A 23,397-nucleotide genomic window follows, 5' to 3' on the forward strand; every position below is an offset into this window, starting at 1 on the left:
TTTACGCCAACCTTGTCAACCTTGATTTAAGGTTTTTATATAGAAGGTTGTTTTCCCTGGTTTTGGATTAAGGTAATGTGCGCAGAATGGAGCAGATTGTCACATATCTCATTTTAAGGTTAGAAGGTTTACAAGTAAACCGCATAACAAACCCTTTTGGGTTTACATTAAAAGATTTTTGCTCAGTGAAAGTAAATCTTATTTTGCTATCTGGGATATAATATTATTACTGTGAAGTATCATTTAATACAATTCTGAACCCATCATGTAATCTATCATCAATCAAATTATCCATCTCATTATCTTATCATAGTAAAATAGGATATTTAATTTGTGAAAATGTACAATAGTTTAATACTGTTTTTACTTTCAATAAGCGCCTACTTTTAAGCGCTTGAAACATGTCGATTGTTGTTTCATATTTGTATGTTTTTGAAGCAAATGAAGTTTTCAATCGGGTCATGTCGTTCCGCTTCAGTTTTTTGGGACTATTTATTTAAAACCCATCTAATTGTCCTAAAAATAACTTCTTTCTGAAAATATATTTCAAGGATATAAGTTAAAAATGTGATAAATACACAAGTAAAAGTTTTTGTTTTATAAGTCACCTCTATCTCATATCATTTATTAATAATTAAGTTTTTTTCTCATAATCTTATATGAACTATATGGCTTTAGCACAACAATTTGAAATCAGAAATATTTAACTATATAAATTATTTATAAACGATAAATATTTATAAACGATAATTATAAAGTATTTATAAATGGTAAATATTTTTAACTGGTCTTAATTGATTTAATAATGTCAGCATAAACGTTTATAAAAGAGACAGCTTTTTCTAAGATCTGACTTGATCTTCAAAAAATTCGCAAATTTATTAATGATGCCTGCAATTCTTTGCTCTCCTAAGCAGAATTGTTCTGTTGGGTAGGAGGCAAATTATTATATCTTAATAAGTCAGAGAATAACATTATTGTTTGGTTTCGTTGCATATAGGTTCTCAAGCATCAGAACCTTGAATAATAAAATTGGCAGAAGTCACTAAATAATAATATTTTTATCACGGAAAAAGTAAAACATATTATTATATAAAATGTTCTCTTTATTGAGTATGTTTAATGTATTGAAACAAGATATCATTTTGATGGTACATAAAGTGAAATACAATGCATGATGCGTAAGATTTGAAAAGAAATGTCCTTTTTCGTGAAGACACTTGGATGTTTTCATTATCTTACTCTTTCTGAAAAAAAGAAAACATAACTATTTTATAAACATTGAACGTATCTATTAATAAAAAAAATATCTTGGCAAGACCTATAAATGTGTTGGAGTAATGTTTCTTTTCCATGTTTTTTATTAAAAAAAATTAAAGTAACATGAGCCTATTTCGAAACTGTGATCTGGCTCTAATATTTCTACGGCGAACATTAGGAAAACAAAACCAATGTCTCTAAAAATAATTACAAAAAGAATAAATTATATTCAGAAAATGCCAATATTAATGCCAATATGAAAATTAAAGTAAATTATGCTAAATATCAAGGTTAAGTGAGACAAGTAGATGAACTGAAATTCAAGAAGGACCATTATGTATCATTGTACTACCAGTAGACTGAGTGTATGACATGGCTCCTAGTAGTTCATCGAAGTCAAACATCACTGGTTGCGGTGAGTGCACGGGCTGGTGTCCACTTTGATAAAAATGCAAAAAGATTGAGGATTCATTGTATTGATCCTCGTTAAACTGTTATACCGTTAATTTTTTCACTCCCACGCAGGTCTTTGGGCTACGAAGGCGTCATGTCCTCTGCAGACGATCAAAATTGTGATGGCATATCTTTGAATCATCCTCAGGTATGTCTCTCAGGTCGGGACTAAAAACGCATTGTGCTGCTTCAGAGAGACGTAAAAAACGTACTAGTCACGTATCGGGTTTTACCAACCTTTGTTCCATCTAGTAATTTGGAATGTATGGTTGACAGCTTCAGATTACCTTTTGAAATTTACCTTACATATTGAAATTTTTGACTTAGTCTGTAAAACAAAACACTTCAACCCTTTATTAAAAAACGTAACCATATTTTTTGCCACAACTGAACTTAGCCAATGCGGGCTTTCAATAGATGCTTAAACCATAACTAAACACCGAACCCTGTCTAGATACTGAAGCTGACATTCGTCTCCGTTTGATTAAAGTTAAATGAAGTGTTCCAAAATTTTGTCAAATAAAACGACGTCCTTAGTTCAGCTAACTCGATGTTCAAATTGTTAATTTTGATATTTTTTCGTTTTGCACATTTTAGTCTTTTAATTTTAATTTCCGTCTTTAAATTTCGTCAAAATTAGGTTGAGGTTTCAATTATTTACCTAAGGTTTATTTATATAGTAATATCATCAAATACCACCTAATTAGTACTTCATGGTAATGACATTTCTGGTAAAAAAAGAAGCATAATTCTGGTTTAAAATATACGGTATTTTAGCCATTTATTTGGTAATTTTTCCTCTCATCTGGAAGTGGTTTACCAAAAAATCTAGTTTTGAAAATAATAGTTCTTATTACCGCACATTAAGTAAAAAATACAAAACTGAAAAATAAAATTATCCAAATAAATGATTATATGCCATTCTTAAAGATATCATGGAAAAACTAAGTTTGATCATATTCACTAAGTTTTATTACATAATATAGGATCATATTTTACTTTTAATTTTATTAAAATCATGACCAAAGGACTAAGTAAAAATTTACCTAGCTTTTTGGAGTTCCCATAAAGCCACAAACACGGTAAATTTGATCATATCCCAGTAGCTCTGACCTTACTTTTTTTTCAAGAGTAGGAATATTGTAAATTTGTTTAATGAATGGAAGTTTGTTAAACTTTATTTCGCAAATATTTGAAGGAAGGTGTTTAGCACTGATTTTAGTTCTGTGAGAGATTTCCGTGTGGTAAATTTCTGGGAAAATGCTGGATTAGAGTATTAAAATCATTACCAGTTCATATAAACATTTTATGAGAAAGTGCTCAAACTGTATTCGAAGATATTCTTATGATTTTTTGGAACAACTATTATAATATAATTTATTTATATAATACATAAAAATGATATGCAATAGAAATCTTATTGCTTCATTTGTAGAATAATTTCTGTACAAAAACTCAGACTTAATTTTTTTTTATCAGTTTAGCGTTGATTATTTTTACGTGCAGTTAGGTTTAGTTTTGGTACGCAATGCTAGGTTTAGTTCAATATCTTATGCCTCATTCTATAACGAAAAAAATATAAATAATATTTGAATTTCAATCTTGAATATATAGACATGCATGGCTTCGACATGCCTCAACCAATTCAGTAGAGAAAAAAGAGCATAAATATTGATGAAAAATAGCACTCAAATTTTTAATTTTACTCATTAATGAAAAACCCTGTTATTTTAAGGATGTATTAATTAAAAATCTGCCTTTTTAAAATGTTAAAATATTTTTGTATTTTATAGCAACATATACAAGCTAAAATTTAATTTATACGCTAACATAATTTAGCTAATCAAATCTATTAAGGTAAAATAAAGCAACTTTCTAAGAAAAAAACATTTTCAAAATAATATAATAGTGGTTCGATGTTGAATTTAGTTTCAGAGTATAAGAAATGGTAATAAGAAAAGTGCTTGAAATAAATTAATTAAAATTTAATATGAGCATAATTTCAGATACACATTACATTATGCAAAATTTTTTTAAATGTTTTATTATCGATCTTTTTTTATAATCTTTTGCTTTATTTTAATATNATAATTTAGCTAATCAAATCTATTAAGGTAAAATAAAGCAACTTTCTAAGAAAAAAACATTTCCAAAACAATATAATAGTGGTTCTATGTTGAATTTAGTTTCAGAGTATAAGAAATTTTAATAAGAAAAGTGCTTGAAATAAATTAATTAAAATTTAATACGAGCATAATTATAGATATACTTAACATTATGCAAAAATTTTTTAAATCATTTATTATCGATATTTTTTTTATAATCTTTTGCTTTATTTTAATATATATATATATATATCAAAATTATTTTATACATATATTAAAATAATTCAAAAACTTATAATTTAAAGGCAAAGTATTAAAACTAATGCTTAAAATAAAGATTGAAAAATTTCTTGAGATATATATTTGCGCTTTAGTAAATATAATTATATCTTTTTTATTTAAATGATCTAACACGTAAATATGCTTAAATTATTTTAAAATAATTGTGACAGTTAATTTAATATTTATCGTACTTCGAGGTTACATAATTTTCTATGTTGAAATAACTAAACTTTGTTAAATATTGGATTTCAACAGCAAAGTTCACTCTCGAAGGTTCTAATTGTCAAAAGTGTGTTGATTTATTCGATCTTCCGACTAGACATACATAAGTTTTGGAGTTACTTTCTTTAAAGAATAATTTCTTTTAAAACGACTTTAATGGTTATTTTATAAGATTATATTTCATTAAATTTGCTAATATTTTATCAGGTTTGTTTATGTCTCATTCGAGCACTTATGATAATTTTAGAATGATTTAACTTTTTTAAAACTTACGACTTAGAACAGATTATTCAAAGTTTTGTTGTTAATGTTTTGTTATTGACAAAAAATATATCCCTCTGCAAGAAACAACATCTACTATTACAAACTATAAATGCATAAAAGGTTGTTATTAATAATCACAATTTATTATTGTCATTGCGTGATTTGTTTGAAAATTGCTTCAATATTTTTTTAAGATTTTGGTTAAATTTAATTTGATTATTTTACAATAAACTTAGAATGATATAACTTTTAAAAACTTTTGATTTAGAATCAAATATCGAAGGCTTTGTTCTCAATGTTTAATTATTAAAGAAATATACATTCCTCTATGAGAAATATGGTAAACATAGCATTATTTCTTTCAGTTTTCAAACTATTAATGTATAAAAACTATTATTAAAAATTTACAATTCGTCATTTTCATCACACAATTTCTTTAAAAGAGTTTTGATGATTATTTTATAAGGATTTGGTTAAATTTAATTAGGTTACTTCACAATAGTTTTAGAGTGATGTAACTTATATTTTAAAACTTACGAGTATGTACAATTTAGTAGTATCTAAGTTTTTGTCTTAAAATGATAAGTAATTGAAAAACTATATATTTCTCAGTAAGAAAAACGATAAACTTACTTAATTTTTTTCTGGTTACAAACTATCGGTTTATAAAAAGATTTAATTAATAATTTATTAGTTTCATTACATAATTGTATTAAAAATAATTGTTATTTTATAGGGTTTAGGTTAAATTTTATTACATTATTTTACGATAATTATAGGATATAACTTTTAAAACTTAGGATTCTATACCAATTATTAAGCTTTTTTTCTACAAGGCGAAGTTACTGGAAGCATAATAATTCCATTGTAAGAATTATGATAAGCTTAGTTTTTTTTCTTCAGTTAATAATCTATTGTTGGATAAAAAGTTATAATTTACAATATTCATTTTACCCCAGAAAGCTCAAGTTCTAGATATAGAAAATGGTTGAGAGATTATGTTTGTTACAAATGCTTAAGTTTCAATAAGTCTTAGAAACATTTTTATTTTCTCAAAAATGTTGGAGTATCAACATCTTAAAATCATTATAAAAATATTCCATTTATATTTATGAGACAACTCAAAAATCTTGAATAATGCTTGAAATGTTTTTTATTTAATCGATATAATTATTTCTATTAATCTATCATTTTTTCTTAAAATTATACACTTTAAATATTTTAATGCCATTTATTTATTTGAAATCAAAACTTTCAGTTTGAAGGGATCAGATATTTTTTTATTCTTTGTCTCGACACTGAAGATGTTTATTACTTTTGGTAATGACATGATCAAATAATAATCTTTCTTCCTAATTTGTTTATTTGTGTTTATTACGTTGTTCCTAATTTGTATTTCTACAAGAATAAAAATCTGTTGCTCCTAGGGAAAAATAGGTTTTCTCGTTGGGTGCGAAAAAGGAAATTATATCTGTTTTATTTAAATAATCTTATTTGCCAACAGCTCCATTTATTAAAATTTGCTCTTAAAAGAGCTCAAGTTCTAACCAATCTCAGTTAATTACATTTTATATTTGATTACTGAAAACAATACTAAAAGAGAATAAAATTTTGCGAAAAGAAAACTTGATGCATTCATTCAGATGCAATATCGACTGAACTTTTGAACTTTTTTGGAACTTAATTGTCACTTAATTCGATTTAATTATTTACTTTTTAAAGCAGCAAAAAAAGCATTTTTGTACGAAAAATTTATTTTGCATTTTAGTATAAAAGGTTCATAGGTTGTAAAAAAATAAGATTATATTTTAAAATTTTCAAGGAAATGTAAGTGATTCTAAGCAAGGAAATAACTTATTTGGAATATATACTCGGGGGATAGAGTATTCGTCCCTCAATGAGGTGATCTCAGGTTCGAATCCGAGTGGTGGCTGGTTGTCACGAATTCTGCCAACGGCTCGCATCGACCACAGTGCTTACGCAAGATCTTCTCGGTGGAAGACTCATCTTGGTCTCGAATCCCCTCACCTCTGGGCTCACCGTGGGAAGTTTTCCTCTCCAAGTAGCACAAATGTCCTCAACGAAGGGTTGGATGTCTACAGGCTTGATTCAGGAGTTATCTTGTCTTCTGGGTTGGGTTAAAAAAAAACAAGGATACGGATGATAGGTGTAAACTCCAAATTGATTAGGCTGTATAAATCCGGTTATATAATAAACTATCATTTATTTATTATTATTAACTAGTTGTTAATTTTGGACCATTATTTCATTCAGTATAAAACTATATATATATATATGTCTAGAACAAAAAGCATCAATAGCAGGCTGGATGTATTGAAGGTTTATGAATGACTTATGCGTTGAATTTCGCCTTTTTTTAATTTTTTTTATATTCATAAAAGAAATAATGCAGTCGAATCTCAATCTATTCTTCCCGCATCTTTAGTTTTCTCGTGTGCATCGTCTTGTACTAACGGTCTCATCAGAAATGCCATTTTTACAATGTTCATAAAAACCATCTGGATCATTTTGAAAACTAACGAATTCCCACGTCTATCATTCAGAAATTTTACCAACATTTAACAACATCGAAGTTTTTTCCATTTTGAGAAGAAAAAAAAAATTGTAACTTCTCATTTTAAGGATGAAGAAAATAAGGATGTGTCAGTTTGGGTAAAACAAAAGCATGTTTGATGTTAAGGTATTAGTTGATGAAAATGCTGAATCATGAATCATGTTAAGTTCAGAAGCGGTTGCAAAAGCTACGGCGAACAATAGCCGGCGAAATGGAACAGAATGCAATGCCAACATTTGCAGAAGGCTAAGAATCAATGAGCAATGGCATGTCTCTTATTCACGCGAGTATGTGCAAAATGAATAGCAATCTTTTACAAATATCAGAAATTTGTTATTAGCACACAGAAGAAAATAGAACATTCAAACCAAAATTTTAAAATTTTTTAAATAAATAAATTTGCTTATTCTTTAGCGTCGTAAGTAATTTTACAATATGGTCATAATTTTTTCAACTAAATTTTCTTTTGCTTATAGTAAACTAGTTTTCTTCTATATTTCCATGCTTTTTCATGCTTTCAAGCCATTAATTATTATTTGATTTATACACGCATTTACCGTTTCTCCGTATCTACTGCTAACAAAGAACTGTTCCCATGAGAAACGATTAATTGAGGTTCTACTGTATACACATGGGGAATAACAAATAATATTGATATAGTAAATAACATTATTTAGCTTCCATCGATTTAAAAATATTATATGTATATAGGTGCAAAAAGTTTATTTATATTTAAATAACTAAGAGTAATACCTGTATTTTTTTCATTAAGTTGAATCTCAACATCATCAGTAATTTGTTTTTCTTCCGGAAAGTGAAGTTCTATAGCCAAATAATAGAACCAAGCCCCAATAATGCAGCCTATATGGGGACCCAATAAACCAATCCACCAATAACCATAGTTTCTTATGCTGCAAGAAATAAACAATACAAAAATTGAAAGTCGGTTTTCATTTTTATTTGTTTAATTACAAGAATAATTATAAAATAATTTTCCTTATAAAAGCATTTCTTTATATTTTTCACAAAGAGATAATTTACCAGTTTAAAAATGCTTCTATTCTAAACATATTGTTCTCTATATCTTTAATTTATTTTAGTTTAAGAGAATGACTGAACTGCTGAAAAGCATAAAACTAAAATGCCTTGAACTTTCTATAATAGACTAATTAAAATTCTGGGTTTTATTAAACTAGGTTTAACTTAATTACCCAGAATCTTAAAATGAGACACTATATAATTTAAAAATTAATAGTGAATTTTAAAATGACGTAACTAAATAATAATGAAATTGGTTTTTGGTCATTTATTCAAATATCACTCAAATATCGATGTAACAAAGTCTTTTAATTGAAAACAGTTGTACAATTTGTGTATTAAAATAAACAATGTATTACTTAGAATGAATAACGCAGAGGGACGAGTTTTTCTTTGTATTTATGTAAATACTTTATCTTACCTAATCGAGTGTGGATATTTGAAATCTGTAGATCAATCTTCGTTAAAATGCACAAGATAAAAACCGTTATCTATAACAGTGGGTCATGTAAATGTTGCAACAAAATTCTAAGTGAGTTAGGATGCATCATCAATGCCATAACTCATGTCACCGTACGCGGCTAGTGGCGCTTTCTCTACTATGTCCTGGTCAGTAGAACATCAAGAAAGAGTTCATAATAGGAAAGCGTCCGTAGGGGCGTATGACGTCATTTCTGGGAATGGGTTCCGATGTAATTTTGGTTGGTTAGTTCTAATGCCACTTGCCATCACAAGCGCAAGCCTGCTTGGTGAAACCGAGCAAATTTAAGGCAAAGTGTGCGTTTCTTGTTTTTCAGTGGCGCCATCTATGGCCAGGAATTCGATTTCTGCCACACCATACATCGCACCCGCTTTCATCCACAGATCGTAATTTTGACCTGAATCAGAGAACGATCGATCTCCAATTCAGCACCCCAAGAGGTATTGATTTGTTATGGGAACGTGGAGGACTTTTGCGACTCAACAGATTTAACGCGCATCAGTCACTTTACTACACGGGGAGTCTTCTACCGGCGGGGTTCGAACCGACGAACTCTCGGACATGGGCCCAGTGCCCTACCGACCAGGCTATCCCGGCCACTATGCAATTTCAATCCTGATGATGAGCCTTAACTCTCCTAGAAGTTTATCGTAACATTTACGCTGGCCCCTGTTATAAATAAAGCTCTTAAACTTACACATTTTGACAAAAAATACTAAAGGTGTCATTTAAAAAATATTGTGGTTTGAAAAGAGAAGCCGATTTCAGATTTAGAACCAGTGTCGTAAAAATATACAAGTTCGTTAAAAAAATCTCATTCGAAAAAAATATGTTCCCTTATGTTGTCATCGAATAATGTAAAAAATATGGTATAAATATCAAAAATTTTAAAGAAATATTTGTATCACATTTAATCTGTACTCAAGTAATTGAAACTGTAATAATAACGATTGTTCAATTTTTGCGCTAAAATAATTTATGAATTAAGTAGATCATAAAAATATAAATTTAATCTGAATTTAGTAAGATTTAAATTTAAAAACTGCATAAGTTAAATTTATGCCAACTTAAAAAATATTACCTGAATGTTTCCTTTCCCCAGCCAGCTATTGCAGTAAAAACTCTTGTTGGAAAATCACGAGCTGGATTGATTGGAGCCATGCAATTCAGCCCAAACGTCTGAGCAGTTGTTTGAATCATAAAACCAATGAATATTGGCCATAAATATTTAGGAATGTTTAAGTTCTTGGAGTCTACAATTGCCATGACAGTGAACATTAGCAGTCCTCCAGCAACTAACTTTACAAGAAAAAAAGAAAACTATGATCAAAATGAAATTATAAATTACATGTATATTATGAATTCAATAGATTGAAAAGTAAGTTACACATGATGCAGATAAAATAGCTTAAGCTGCACTATAAAAAATTCCAGATCAAATTACGGTATAAAGTATAGGCACTTTGGGTACATCATCCATGAAATTGATTTTACCATGAAATATTATACTGTAATTTTTATAGTAATATTTGTTTAATTACAGCGATTCAGTTATTTAACCGTACTAATTACTGTAAAAAATACGGTTTATCAGATTTTTGGATCCTTAACGTGTTAGGGTAAAAATTTATTTTAAGGTAAAATGTACCGGCACTGTGTGGTTTCCCGTAATTTGATCCAGAACTTTTTGCACTGTATGAAAGTACTAAAAATAATGCATATACACATTGAAAATAACACACTTGTTACACATGAATTATTATAGATAAATATAAAAAAGATAATTCGTATAAAATAATAAAATCCATACAGATATATAACTAATACCTGTTATGTTTTTATGAAAAAACTATGAAGAAACAGAGTTTGTCATTTTTAGTTTTTATTTTAATCTGAATAGACAATTTTATGAAAAAAGTTTTCAAATGTTGGTTATAATTTAATTGTAACCTAGTGAGGAAACAATAGTATGCATCATGAATAAAACTTGAATTTAGATGATACTTCGCGATGAAAAATCTTTAAATTTTAAACTAATTTTCATGATTCGTTGAGGAAACGAAAGATAGTTAAATGATATAAAAAAAATAAATTATCATAAATTTAAAATAACAAATAAATAAATTTCTATCAAAATAAGTTATCTAAAAATATACCATTTTTAACTAAAAAGAGAAAGAATTAAGCACAAGGTCTTATTAAGGGACATTAAGTTCAACAAGAATTCTTATTTCATACTATATACAGCCTAATTAAACCAATTTTTTAAACATGATTATAAGTTAATTAATGATCTTTGTGTATATAAAAACTCCCAGTCAAAGTTTTGAGAAAAATATATTTCTTCCATTTAAATTAATTATTGTTCTGAATTTTAAGATTTTAAGAATGAAGCGTGATTAATAAAGTCTCTTTTATGGGCTTTAAAACTATTAACGAGTAAATAATCTATAATTACCTACTTAGAATAAAGGTGCATAAATCTAAATTTGTGAATCCAAACATGATCCAATAAAAAATACTTATTTATAATTTATTTTAATTTTCTAAAACATTATTTTAGAGCTTTAAAAAATTATAAAAATGTATATTTTATCTTTTATTTGACATGCTTAATTTAACGTTGATTTTAATATTATCCAAGGGATACAAGATTAAATCAGTGACAATCTAAGATACATTAAAATACTGTAAAACAGGTAATATCTTTCACTCTAGAATTTAAAAAAATACCTCGTGAAAAAATATGGAAATAAATTTTATCAAAATTTAACAAACTCATAAAAATACAATAAAATCTTAATCAAGATAAAATAAAATATTTTCAGAAAATTAACAAATAAACATAATTTTGACTAACCTCACCAAAAAAGCAGTCAAATATAGAGATTCCATCCCTTGGATATGTTGCAAAAACCCAAGCAGTCCTGGTTTCTCCAACAACAGTTCGCGTTGGATCATAGAGCATAAAGGCATCTAATGATGAAGTATAATTTTGAAACAAAATGTTTTAGAAACAAAGCATGCAATTTAAATTGATTTATTCTACCTTTAATTATAAAATTAATACTTTTTTGAGTAACAACAATATTTTTAAATATTTATAAAAATATTCAGGTGAAATTTTTTTTTGCCTTGAGTCTGTGTTATTCAGCTTTCTTTAAACTGTACCATTTTTAAGTGTTATGAAACCCATTTTCTATTTCCCTTGCTGTTGCTACAGTTGCTATTTAAACAGATCAATCTGAGCTTTGAGCTTTATTCTGTTTAAAAGCAAAATAAACAAGCAAATCAATCTTAATTAATTAATTTTTATTAATCAACTTTAATTAATTAATGTAAAAATATAGTATTTTCAGAACATAGTATTTGGTATAAATATAGTATATGGTATTTCAACCTTAAAAATCCATAGTATTATTTGATTTAGACGGTGATTTATAAGTAAAATGCATGATTTGATTTAGATGGCAATTTATGAGAAAAATCCATGATGATTTAATTTAGGCGGTGTTGTATAAGCAAAATCTATGAGGATTTGCTTTAGATGATGTTTAAGCAAAATTCATGATGATTTAAATTAAACGGTGATGCGAAACAAAACGCTTGATGATTCAATTTGGACGGAGATGTATAAGCAAAATCCATGATGAGCTTTTCATGAAAAAATTTTTGGTACTGGCACTAAAAATTTCCAAAAGAATTCGTGATATACTTTTTTTGCCGGTCTTAAAATTAAAATTTATGTGTAGCTGAAAATATGAAGTTTATTAACAAACATTGACCCAGAAACAGTGAATATGAAAAGTGAACAGTTGAAAAAATCTGGATTGAATCATAATATCACTCACAATAATTCCTGAATCATAATAGCAGCAATGTAAATAATTCTTTAAAACGGTGATAAGAACATTCAAATGAGCAAAGACTCAAAATTCATCAATACTACTCTTAATTTCTTTAGGATCCTTATGGATTTATGTTAATAAAATTTTGTAGTTTAAAGAAAATGAACAATATTTCGCATTATTACTAATATATCTAAAGTAAAATTTTTTAAAATAAATCATAGACTGTATACTTTAAATCAGTATGTTATTTTAATAGTATATATTTTTAATTAAAAGTTATTAAGATTTAATAAAAATATAGGTAGCATATTCAAATTAAAATATACAAGTTCAAAGTACTTGAACGTATTTTTAAAGCAATTTTAACTCAAATTAAAAACTACTTTCCAGTTTTTGTTTATAAGAAATGACGTTTGAAAAAGAACTAATACAAGAAAAAAATATTAAATTACTATTTTTTTTTAAAGTTGAGTTACTTTGTAAAAATAAATCCCACTGCCTCTTTGCATTTATAATAAAGTTTTATCATAATGACTTTCAGCTTAACGTTTCAGTGAAAATGTAAAGTTAAAGTAGTGCCATGGGTAAGGCTAAAAATATTTATTTTATCATAAAAGTAACTAGTATATAAAGTAATGAGTTTAAAAGTTGAGTTTTCCTTTTTTTCTGCTTTAGCAATTTGTTTCATTTTTTGTGAATATTTTTTAAAACTATTCCACTTTTTGAGTAAAAAAAAAAGTAAAAAAAAAGCAAGTTCATTTTGATATAAGTGTTTTTTTGCAATTAAGTAAAGAATAATTTGTTTTAACTTTTAAATAACGAAATACTTTCTGCAGAGTAAAATGTTCTTCAAAAATATGTGAAACCATTTTCTTTTATCCTTGAAATTAACGAAAGAACTGTGCATTTAATTTATAAAAGTAACTCTCCCTTTGGGAGTACTATTTAAATGTAGTTGATGTTGACTAAGTCAAAATTAACATTATTTTCAGTGTAGCAATGTATTTTATGTAGATATTTCTAGTCAAGTTTTAGAATTTCTGTTAATTTATTCTGGGTAGCTGCAAGCATTTGAATGGTATGTAGAGTAATTTAAACACATACCCAAATAGAAGTGTAAAATTGATGTTAATGTCAGTAACTAGTCCAACAGGATTTATAAATGATTAGCAAATAAATGAATGAATAGAATATTTGAATTTGCCTTAACAAAATAAAGCTAGTAAAGTCTTTTGAAATCGAGAATTAATCATCATTCACAAATCAATCGTAAAAAGTGTTCTCAAAATAAGAAAGAATTCACCTTCTCAATTTTTTTTAAAGATTTTTATGACCATTACTGAAACAAGGTTTACTCGTGCAGATTTTTATATTCTGGATAGTTTTCACTTTAAAAAAGAAAGTTGGCCTAATCATTAAGTTTTCAACACAAACAAAAATGTTGGATTTGAAAGCCTAGGCAAAGCTAGAACGAAAAAAGGCAAAAACAAGGTTATATAAAACAAGGTTATATATAGATTAGTGAAATCATCTTTATTGAGAATACCCAGTAATTAGATAATAACTGTTATTCTCTACCCAAATGTTTTTTAGTTTAAAAAAAATTTTCTCAACATAATCTACATTGATTGTTTTTTTAAAGTTAAGTGCCATTTCTCTGCATCATCCAGACTAATTTTCTAAAGAAGTTAAGTGCCATTTCTCGGAATACGCTTGCTTGGTATTTCTTACACTAACGTTTTTTTTAGGTTATGTACCATTGCTTATTATATAATCTATATATTACCTAGTATTAATCAGTAATAGTAAAAGTTAAAAAAGTGACTTCTTTTTTGTAAAGTTTTTGCATGGCTTTATTCAATCTTTAAGGAAACAAGCTTGACAAACTAATATTTCTACTAAGTTTAAAAATGATTAATTAGTCCACCTTTCTATGCCACCCAAATGAAATTCAATATGCGATGTTTGCTGTAAAATTACCTGCAATCTGGGATATAAGCTCTCTTTGGAATTGTTTAGATTTTAATATAGGTTAGTTTTTTTAAAAAGACAGTATTACTAATGTGTCTAAAATTGACTTTACTTTCTAATGACTTTTCAGGCATTTAAGCTGCTTCTTTTCTTATTTTTTGATGCATAATTATAAAACTAATTATATTTGATAAGTGCGTCTGATGTATAATTATATTTGATACGTGTGTCAAAACAACAATAATTGAGCTCAATGCCTTAAAATATTAAACAACGGCTCATTTTATAACAGAATTTATTATTTTTACTCTAACCTGATGCTACCTAAAGTTTATAGAATTAAATTTATTTTCAAAAATCTGTTTTTAAAACAACAAAATGGATCTTAATGATTAAAATATTTTACCATAGTAAGTGAAGTATAAAACAGCTGATGCTAAAAATCCTCCAAGATGTTGTCCAGCCAGATAGTGAGGAACTTTTCTCCAGGGAAGTTTACCTACGGCGGCGAAACCAACAGTGACTCCAGGATTAATGTGGCCACCTGGAAAAATAAGTTATTGAAATTGAATGTTACGCATGATAGCTTATGAATGATACATATGGAGCATTTAGTGAAATTAAAGTTTACAACTGATGATATATTTATGGAATATGTATGTTACATATCAAACATTTAGTGAAAGTTATAACGGATGACATATTTATGAAATACAATGTATACATATGTGTACATTATGTTTCATAAATGTCTCATCATATTTCAAATGAGTGAAAATAATGACATCTTATAAGGACTTATTTAGGAAATATGATGACACAATCAATTACAAATTGACAAATGTATAATTAAGATGATGAAACATTTGTAAACATTTATTAAAATTATAAGTTATACCTGATGGCACATTTATGAAACATGATATACACATGTATGAATGATAATGCTGATACACTTACGAATATATAGAGATATTTATCAAATATGATGACACAATCATGAAAAACATTTATGAATTCTGGATCTCTGACCCTTGCATAATTTAGGTCTAGCATTACTTTCATTAATTAAATTATATTTCGTTAAATGATTCCTTTTTTAAATCTTTAAGACGAAACTGCGAATATTGAAAGTAATCGAAACATACTTAAATAGGAAATCACAGAAACGTTTTAAGACTATAACCACTTAATATTTTTTTCTAATCACAGCGATACATCTTAGTCTTGTAATTTTGAACCTGAACTTGAAAACAAAGGAATAATTTGCTCTTGTAATTTTAAAATTTTTGTGGAGGACATTTTATTGGAACTTACTCACAAGTGAAGGAAAACCACGAAACTTTCTCACTGTAAATTAGAATGTACAGTACATCGGAATGCACAGTACAATTTACACAGTATGCAGGAATGCACAAAGCACAGCAAGGAGATTTTATGCAATGATCTGCTACTAACTGGAAGCAATGAGACTCGAGATCATCATGCAAATCAATCAAAATATTTATTTGCATAATGATGTCGAGAGTTGTGTGTACTAGGATGGTTTTTATTTGATGTCTATTTTTTACTAGGATACTAAAAACGTATATTAATAGGAAACTAGGACTGTAATAAAAGCTAGGACTGTAATTATTGAAAAGCCTTGTAGTTTTATTTTTATTCAGAATCTAGATCGAATCAAATACTTTATCAAGCAAAATTAAAAGAGAACAAAATTAAAACCTTACAAATGATAAGCATTTTTCCCAAACTTAAAGTTTGCTTTACTAAAACAGTTACCATTTGGTTCACATGCATTTATTTCCGTACTGTGTACATTGTAATCGTAAAGAGGTTTTAAGACAAAGAAGAGATTTAACATGCTTTTGAAATTCAAATATGTAAAATCAAGCATATTAAGAAACAATTGTCTAACTTAATTTTGACTGTAATTTTAAAAATTAAATTATGACTGTTTATTTAATTATATGGCATCAATTCCGAACACCTATTTTTCATTATAGTATTTTATCAACAAAAAAAATTGTAATCATAATACTAATCATTTAACATGGAGGGAAAAAGATGGTAAAATCATCATACTGTTTAGTATGACCTGTTCATTAAAAAAAAGAAAAACAACAACAACAGCATTATTTTGGTTAATAAAACCTAGATACACAGTATTTAAACCATTTATTTAGTTATTTCTTTTTGTATTGGTTTTTAAAATGATGATTCTGGATATTTTTCAGGGTCAGCAATTTACTACAGAAAAAATAAATTTAATGGAGAGAGTATTAACTCGGATATTTTAATTTATTAATTTTCAACCCTGTGTTTTGTTTAATTTCTTGAAGGAACAGAAAAAAATCAATATCATTCAATTTAATTTGAATTCAGCTAATTTTTTTACTGCTCCAATAGGTGGCAACAAATTAAGATACAGTGCCACACATTTTGTAATAATAATTACAAAACTGAAAACTTTAGCCTAATAAATGACTTTTATGTCATGCTCTAAGGTATCACAATAATTCCTCATTTACTACCAAACATAGGATAAAAAAAAACATTTATATTGTAAAAAAACCCACATTTTATTGTTAATTTTCTGAAAATCACTGTCAGTGTGATTCGGTAAAAATTACTGAGATATTGGATCTCCGATAGAACCAAAACACGGTAAATTTTACCATATACTGGTAGTTTTGACTATACTAATTTTGTCAGTGAAAGAATGATATAGTTAACACCATTGTTTGAATTAAGATTAGAATATATTATGAAGTTCTCAACTGGGGTTTAAAACTAAACTAATTTATTTCCTTAAATATATAAAGTGTTTAAACTTGATTCTAATTTAGAGTAAAATTAACTATTTCGAAAAAGTTTTGGTTCAATATAAATTACTTTTGCATTCATCATTTGTAAAAGTTCAGCCAAGTCTAATACAATTTCCTCTGTGTATCAACATTTTTTCGAAATATTCCAAGACATTTTAAGAACTTACAAGTTGATTCTTTATTTTTGATTTTTGACAATTAAAACGTGTTCCGCTAAAACTCTACTCAAATCTTTTAAAGCTCCACAGTACTCATGCGAAAAATCAATTATTGTAATTTAAGAAGCACAGTTCCAGAACTTTAAACGCTTTTAACTCAGTGCTCAAGTCAATTGTTATACAAACAATCTCCATTCTAGACTGAGTGATTCTTCGGTATACTTGTAGCAAATCCATAGGGAAACTCTCGTGGCAGAGTTTTATGTATCTTATAGTTAGTCTTTTAAATGAAACTTAAATACTTTTCTGTTGTATATTTTATGTATTCAAAATTGGACGAAATAGTTAAAGGGTATGCAAATAAGGGAAATAATATATAATGCAATTTGAGCAAAATATATTAAAACTATAAGTATCTTTACTTACTATCTCTACTTTGATTCCTTATTTTCTTTAGAATTATCCATTAATTAAAGGATTTCAAATTGTAGTTAATGATAATGTCAGCAAATTAAAGCGTAAAAGCTATTCTTTGTATTCGTATTAAGAATCTGATTAGAACATTTTCTGCAAATCCTAATATTTATGCTCGAAATGATATAGAAGTATAAGCACTCATCTCAGTCTCATTGCTTGAAAAAAAAAAGATAACATGTATTTGGTTCTCCAAAGACAAGAGAATGTCGACTTTGAGTGTTGAATGTCAACAGTAACAGAGTACCTTTTAAGAGTGCCCAATTTGTTATGTCCGATATAATATTTATTCATTAATATTTTAGTTTCTAATCGATTTGATATTTCAGCATCCGATCAGGGAAAATTAGTAAAAACAGTGTTGAAATTAAAGAGTAAATGTATAGCGGGTAATGGCACTTAACCTTAAAAAAACGTTAGTGTAAGAAATACGAAGCAAGCGTATCACAAGAAATGACCCTTAACTTCATTAAAAAATTAGTCTGGATAATACAAAGAAATGACACTTAATTTAAAAAAACCCCATCAATGTAGATTATGTTGAGCCAATTTTTTTTTATCTGAAAAACATTTGGATAGAGGTGAACGGTTTTTATCTAATTACCGGGTATTCTCAATAAGGATGATTTTTTCTAATCTATTCTATTTGAATATTCAACTATTGAATAAATATTTAAATACTAATGAATAAATTAACATCAGATTAGATCTATCATAGATAATAGCAGAATTAGATCTCGAATCAGATCGAATTAGATCTAACATAGATTACAGATCTATCATTGATATTAAAGTTGAAAAACGACAACCACGAATCACGGCCTTTTAAAGTGATACATCGATTTGTCACTATAATAATTCGTCATTAATGAAATTGTGCTTACTGTTTCATGACGGTAGTTTAATGAAGGTCAGTTTGTTGTTGTCAGTTTGTTTGTAGTTCACAAAAAGAGAAAAAAAAACGAAACAAAAAAAGCGGACCAACCTGAATAACTTTTGATCTAATAAACGGATCTTAACGTTCTAGGACTCAATCTTAATGGCTCAAGAGAGTGATCTGAAATATATTAATTAAGAAGTGCAGGCGATATTTTAAATTACGAAATCAGACACAAAAATATACTTTCTCTGATTTCTCTACGAATTTGCATTTCTGACCACCAAAATATAGGGGGTAGGTGCAATCTGGAAAATATGATCCCCTTAGTTTGGTTACGGAAGCGATTCAATTTTTGGACTAATGTTAATTTTACTTTTTACGTATTTCACCAAATCTCTTAAACTTTTTAAATATTATTATTATTATTATATTATTTTAATGAAAACTTCTGCACAAAGCTATAAAATTCGTTTATCCAAAGATAATTCAATACAGAAAACAGATTTCAGTAAATATTTATTAATTTTATTGTTTTATTTAATTGAAGTCGAAAAAATTTTGAATTGTAGGGTATACAATTTTTACATCATATTAAAGTACTAAATTTTATATGGTAAAATGCAAAATTTGACTGAAATCCGTTGAATAGTTTTTTTTTAATAGTTTCACGAATTTTACAAAAAGTCGTATATTCAAAATTAAATTTCTCAGAAACTATTCAACCGATTTTGTTTAAATTTTTTATTTTGCCATATGAAATTTAGATACTTTAGAATTATGCATTTAAAATTATGTGCCTTACAATTCAAATTTTTTTTGATTACTATTAAATTAAATATTAAAAACAATAAATATTCAATTCAATTCGCGTAAAAAGTTATCGAGATATAGCGCAAAACGCCATAAAGTAAAATTAGCATTAAGGAGTCCAAGCTTTGAAGTGCTCTCCTCATCCAACTATTGAGACTATACTTTCTGGATTATTTTGGAAGTTAGTCCAAAAAGCATGTTTATTCAGAGAAAGTTCTTTTTTTCGTCTGATTTCGTTAGTTAAATTATCATCTGCACTAAATATTTGGCATATTTGAGATCACCCCTTGAGCTATTAAAATGGAGTCTTAGAATGTGAAGATCCGATCATTAGATCAAAAGTTATTCAGAATGGTCCGTTTTTTTTCGGCACTGCGGCCTATAAATAACACAGCGTTTGAAAGTGAAGTTTTGAATTCCATTAACACAGACGTGTATCCAATGTTTTTAAGGAAAACATCGAAAAAATAAATATGCTGAAAAATTAGCATTTGTTATGTTGAAAAAATTCATATTTTTGAAAGATTTTTTTTTTTTTGCTGTTTAAGACGACAATGATTTATTAATTTCTTAAATTTTAAGAATTTTTAAAAGTTACGAGTCAGGTGAAAAACTTAAGTTACGAAAAAATATAGTTAAAATTTTCGCTTGGGAATAAACATTTTGTCACGTGAGTTGTGGAATGCGCATTTATTTGCTTATATAGTGATGACATCTATCGGGAGAAATGCGATATATTACTTGACATTTTGTGTTGAGCAGCTCTGCTGTGCTGCCATCTACGCGAGTATGTGAGTTTCATGTTTCAATAGTCCTAAGTCACCAATTGAAAAGTGCAGGACACTGTTTACCCCTCATGTTTTAAATGAATGGAGGAAATACTGTGGTATCATCGCTGGAATTCAATCTGTTCAGCTGTCAGATTATCTCTCTCAGCTAAACTATATATCCAGCTGCAAGGAATGAAGTTGCTTCATAAAGTGTTCAACACATATTTAACGCTATAAGTTAATAAGCCAACAGCTGTTTTGTTCGCATCCGATGAGGAAAAATAGGAATAGATATCTTAAACCTTATCACTTGGCAATCATTTGGATTTCGAAGAACGTGCGTCCGATACTCATTTTTTGCGAGCCTACACTGTAAAGAATTCCGGATCCAAATACGGTATAAAGTACCGACATGTTGGATGTATCATCAGTACAATGAATTTAACGTAAAATCCACTTTTCCGGTAAAATATTACACTGTTATTTTTACAGGAATATTTATTTACTTAGAGTGATTCAGTGATTTTACAGTAATTATTATTGCAAAAATTACGGTATATTTAATTTTTTGCTAAATAAAATGTTCTGATAAAAATTGCAAGTACCGAAACACTTAGTGCCGGGAATTTCAATCAGGAATTTTTTACAGTGTTGTTGGATACTAGGAAAAATACTAGGTGTTTAACCGTATAAGGTAAAAACTGTCAATAATCGATTTTTCACGCAGTAAACGCGTTGAACACTATCTTCTTCACCATCTTGAATATGGTAAAATAATATTCAAACAAGTTATTATTCAACCATTTTATCAAAAAATTTCTAAGAGTGTCGTTATTAACTGTGAGAAATTTATTTATTTGACAGATACAAAGAAAGTTTTAAATGGAAAAAAAAGTATTGAAGCTACTATAATAAAAAAGCATTTTCAATCTTACCAGAAATGCCTCCGGCAGTAGTTACTCCCAGTATCACTCCAACACCCCAGGCCCAAGTAACTCCAAACACATCTGGAACACCTTTTCCTTCTAATATTGTTGTTGCAAAAGCAGCATCACCATATATCTGGAAGAGATGCATGTTTATTCTTATTTAAAATGTTTCGTGAGTTTGTGGTAAAGTAAATATTTCGTTTTTTTGCCTTTGGATAAACTAAATTTGCTTCTTCAACGTAAATTCCTATTTTTAAATTTATTGCATTGTAAGAAAATATTAGTTAAAGTAATTATAAATTTTAAATTTACAAATTATGTTTGTAATTAGAGGTATCATTAAAGATTGTTTTGTGTTTCGCTTTTAATTAATTCAATTAAAATTTAATTACACGCGTTTCATTCATAAGGAGTTCCTTTTTACACGATAGTAGCTTTTAGTGTTGTTTTAATATAGTGTGAAGTATTCTTTCTTTTTTTTTCAAAGATAATATATATTTCTATCTAAATACCTATAAATTGCATTTTTACTGTTATTTGATAAAAATGAGTTTGGTTCACTTTTAATTCATTAAATTCATTCGAAATTTTACAAATTATTTTTTCAAATATGCCTTTTATATCGATTGGAGATAAAAATTGGTTATCTTTATAAGTTCTTAGTAAAATGACATTTTACATTCGAAGAGTGAAGTTTTTTTAAATTTATAAGGGTAAAAATATTTTATGATGTGTTAGTACTCTATTTTCCGATAATAATTTCTCATATGTAATATTACTGTGAGTTAAAATTATAGTTATTATATAAAAAAACTTATATAAATCTTTTGAAATTTAATGAACGAAAAATTAAAATTATGTTTTTTAACAAGTTATAGAAATGCTAAATTTACAGTATTTTTATCATTAAAATTTAATGCGTAAGTATTGGCTGCAATAAATCTCAAGTTATTCAAAAGGATTTTTCATAATTAATTCGTTTTTCTTGTGCCACAAGTAACGTGAAGTAAATGTTTGATTTTTTCCAAATTTTGGTTTAATCAACACTAAATTGATGCTTCAAAGTATCAATAGAAAATATTCGTCAATTGTTCATTTTATTTCAGATATTAGAAAAGTAGGCTTTTTTTATTTGAGGAAAAAAGTCATTTTCCTTATAAGTCAAAATTAATAACATATTCTCACACTGTGAAAAAAAATCGAATAGAAATTTACAAAATATGGTGAAATTTACAGTGTTTCTGGCTTTATGGGAATACTAAAAGGTTCAATAGTTTTAACCAAAACGTTTAGATAATGATTTCGGTAAAATTAACATTAAAATATGGTTTAATAATCTGTGATAAAATTTGGTAATTTATCATAATTCTTTAGAGCATAGCATAAAAACCATTCATTCGGTTCATTTTTCCTTTCCGTTTTGTATTTCCTACTTAATGTGCGGTAATAAGAACAATAATTTTGAAAATATAATTTCTGATAAACCATTAACATATGAACAGAATAATTACTGAATGAATGGTTTCAATACCATATAATCAAATCTTGATAATCAGAATTACATTTTTTTTAAAACCAGACATGTCATTTCCATACAATACTGCAATTTTGCTGGAAATTCTTCCTTAATGCAAATAAGGATTTTCTCAGAAACAATTATAGTTTTATAAGTCAAGTATAAATAATTTAAATTGTAATAATATTACAAAATATTTAAAAGGTTTAAAATTATAAATTGCCCCTGGCATTTTATCCCTTTTTAGGATAGAAAGATAGATCTCTATCGTTCTGATCATAAGATAAGTTACTTAGAGAAAAACGTAAAATAACAATTTTTATGGTGTAAGTCTAAGCGCAATTTGAGGAAAATTACTTGCAATCAATAAAAAAAAATAATATGCTATCCTACAAACAATATTGGGCATTTTCCGTCAACGGCAGTTTAAAACTAGCTGAATACTCACTTTTCGTACTGGTTGAGAAAAGTAAATCTATACATAATAATAAACGCGGCTGTGTGTGTGTGTGTGTGTCTGTCTGTATTTT

General features: G+C 27.4%; 1 protein-coding gene across 1 annotated transcript in view; it reads right to left on the minus strand.

The window, feature by feature from the left end:
* Nucleotides 1–1,085: 1,085 nt before the first annotated feature.
* Nucleotides 1,086–23,397, minus strand: part of LOC107457171 (aquaporin-7-like) — a 35,987-nt gene continuing 13,675 nt past the window's right edge. The window contains exons 2-7 of the mRNA XM_071178552.1: nt 21,358–21,484; nt 14,909–15,046; nt 11,541–11,656; nt 9,762–9,979; nt 7,915–8,072; nt 1,086–1,247 (exon numbers count right to left, since the gene is read on the minus strand). Coding sequence (XP_071034653.1) covers nt 1,234–1,247; nt 7,915–8,072; nt 9,762–9,979; nt 11,541–11,656; nt 14,909–15,046; nt 21,358–21,484 — 771 coding nt within the window. The 3' untranslated portion in view covers nt 1,086–1,233. The remainder of the gene's footprint in view (nt 1,248–7,914; nt 8,073–9,761; nt 9,980–11,540; nt 11,657–14,908; nt 15,047–21,357; nt 21,485–23,397) is intronic.

This window comes from Parasteatoda tepidariorum, chromosome 3 (genome assembly GCF_043381705.1).
Source record: "Parasteatoda tepidariorum isolate YZ-2023 chromosome 3, CAS_Ptep_4.0, whole genome shotgun sequence".
Lineage (NCBI taxonomy): Eukaryota > Metazoa > Arthropoda > Arachnida > Araneae > Theridiidae > Parasteatoda > Parasteatoda tepidariorum.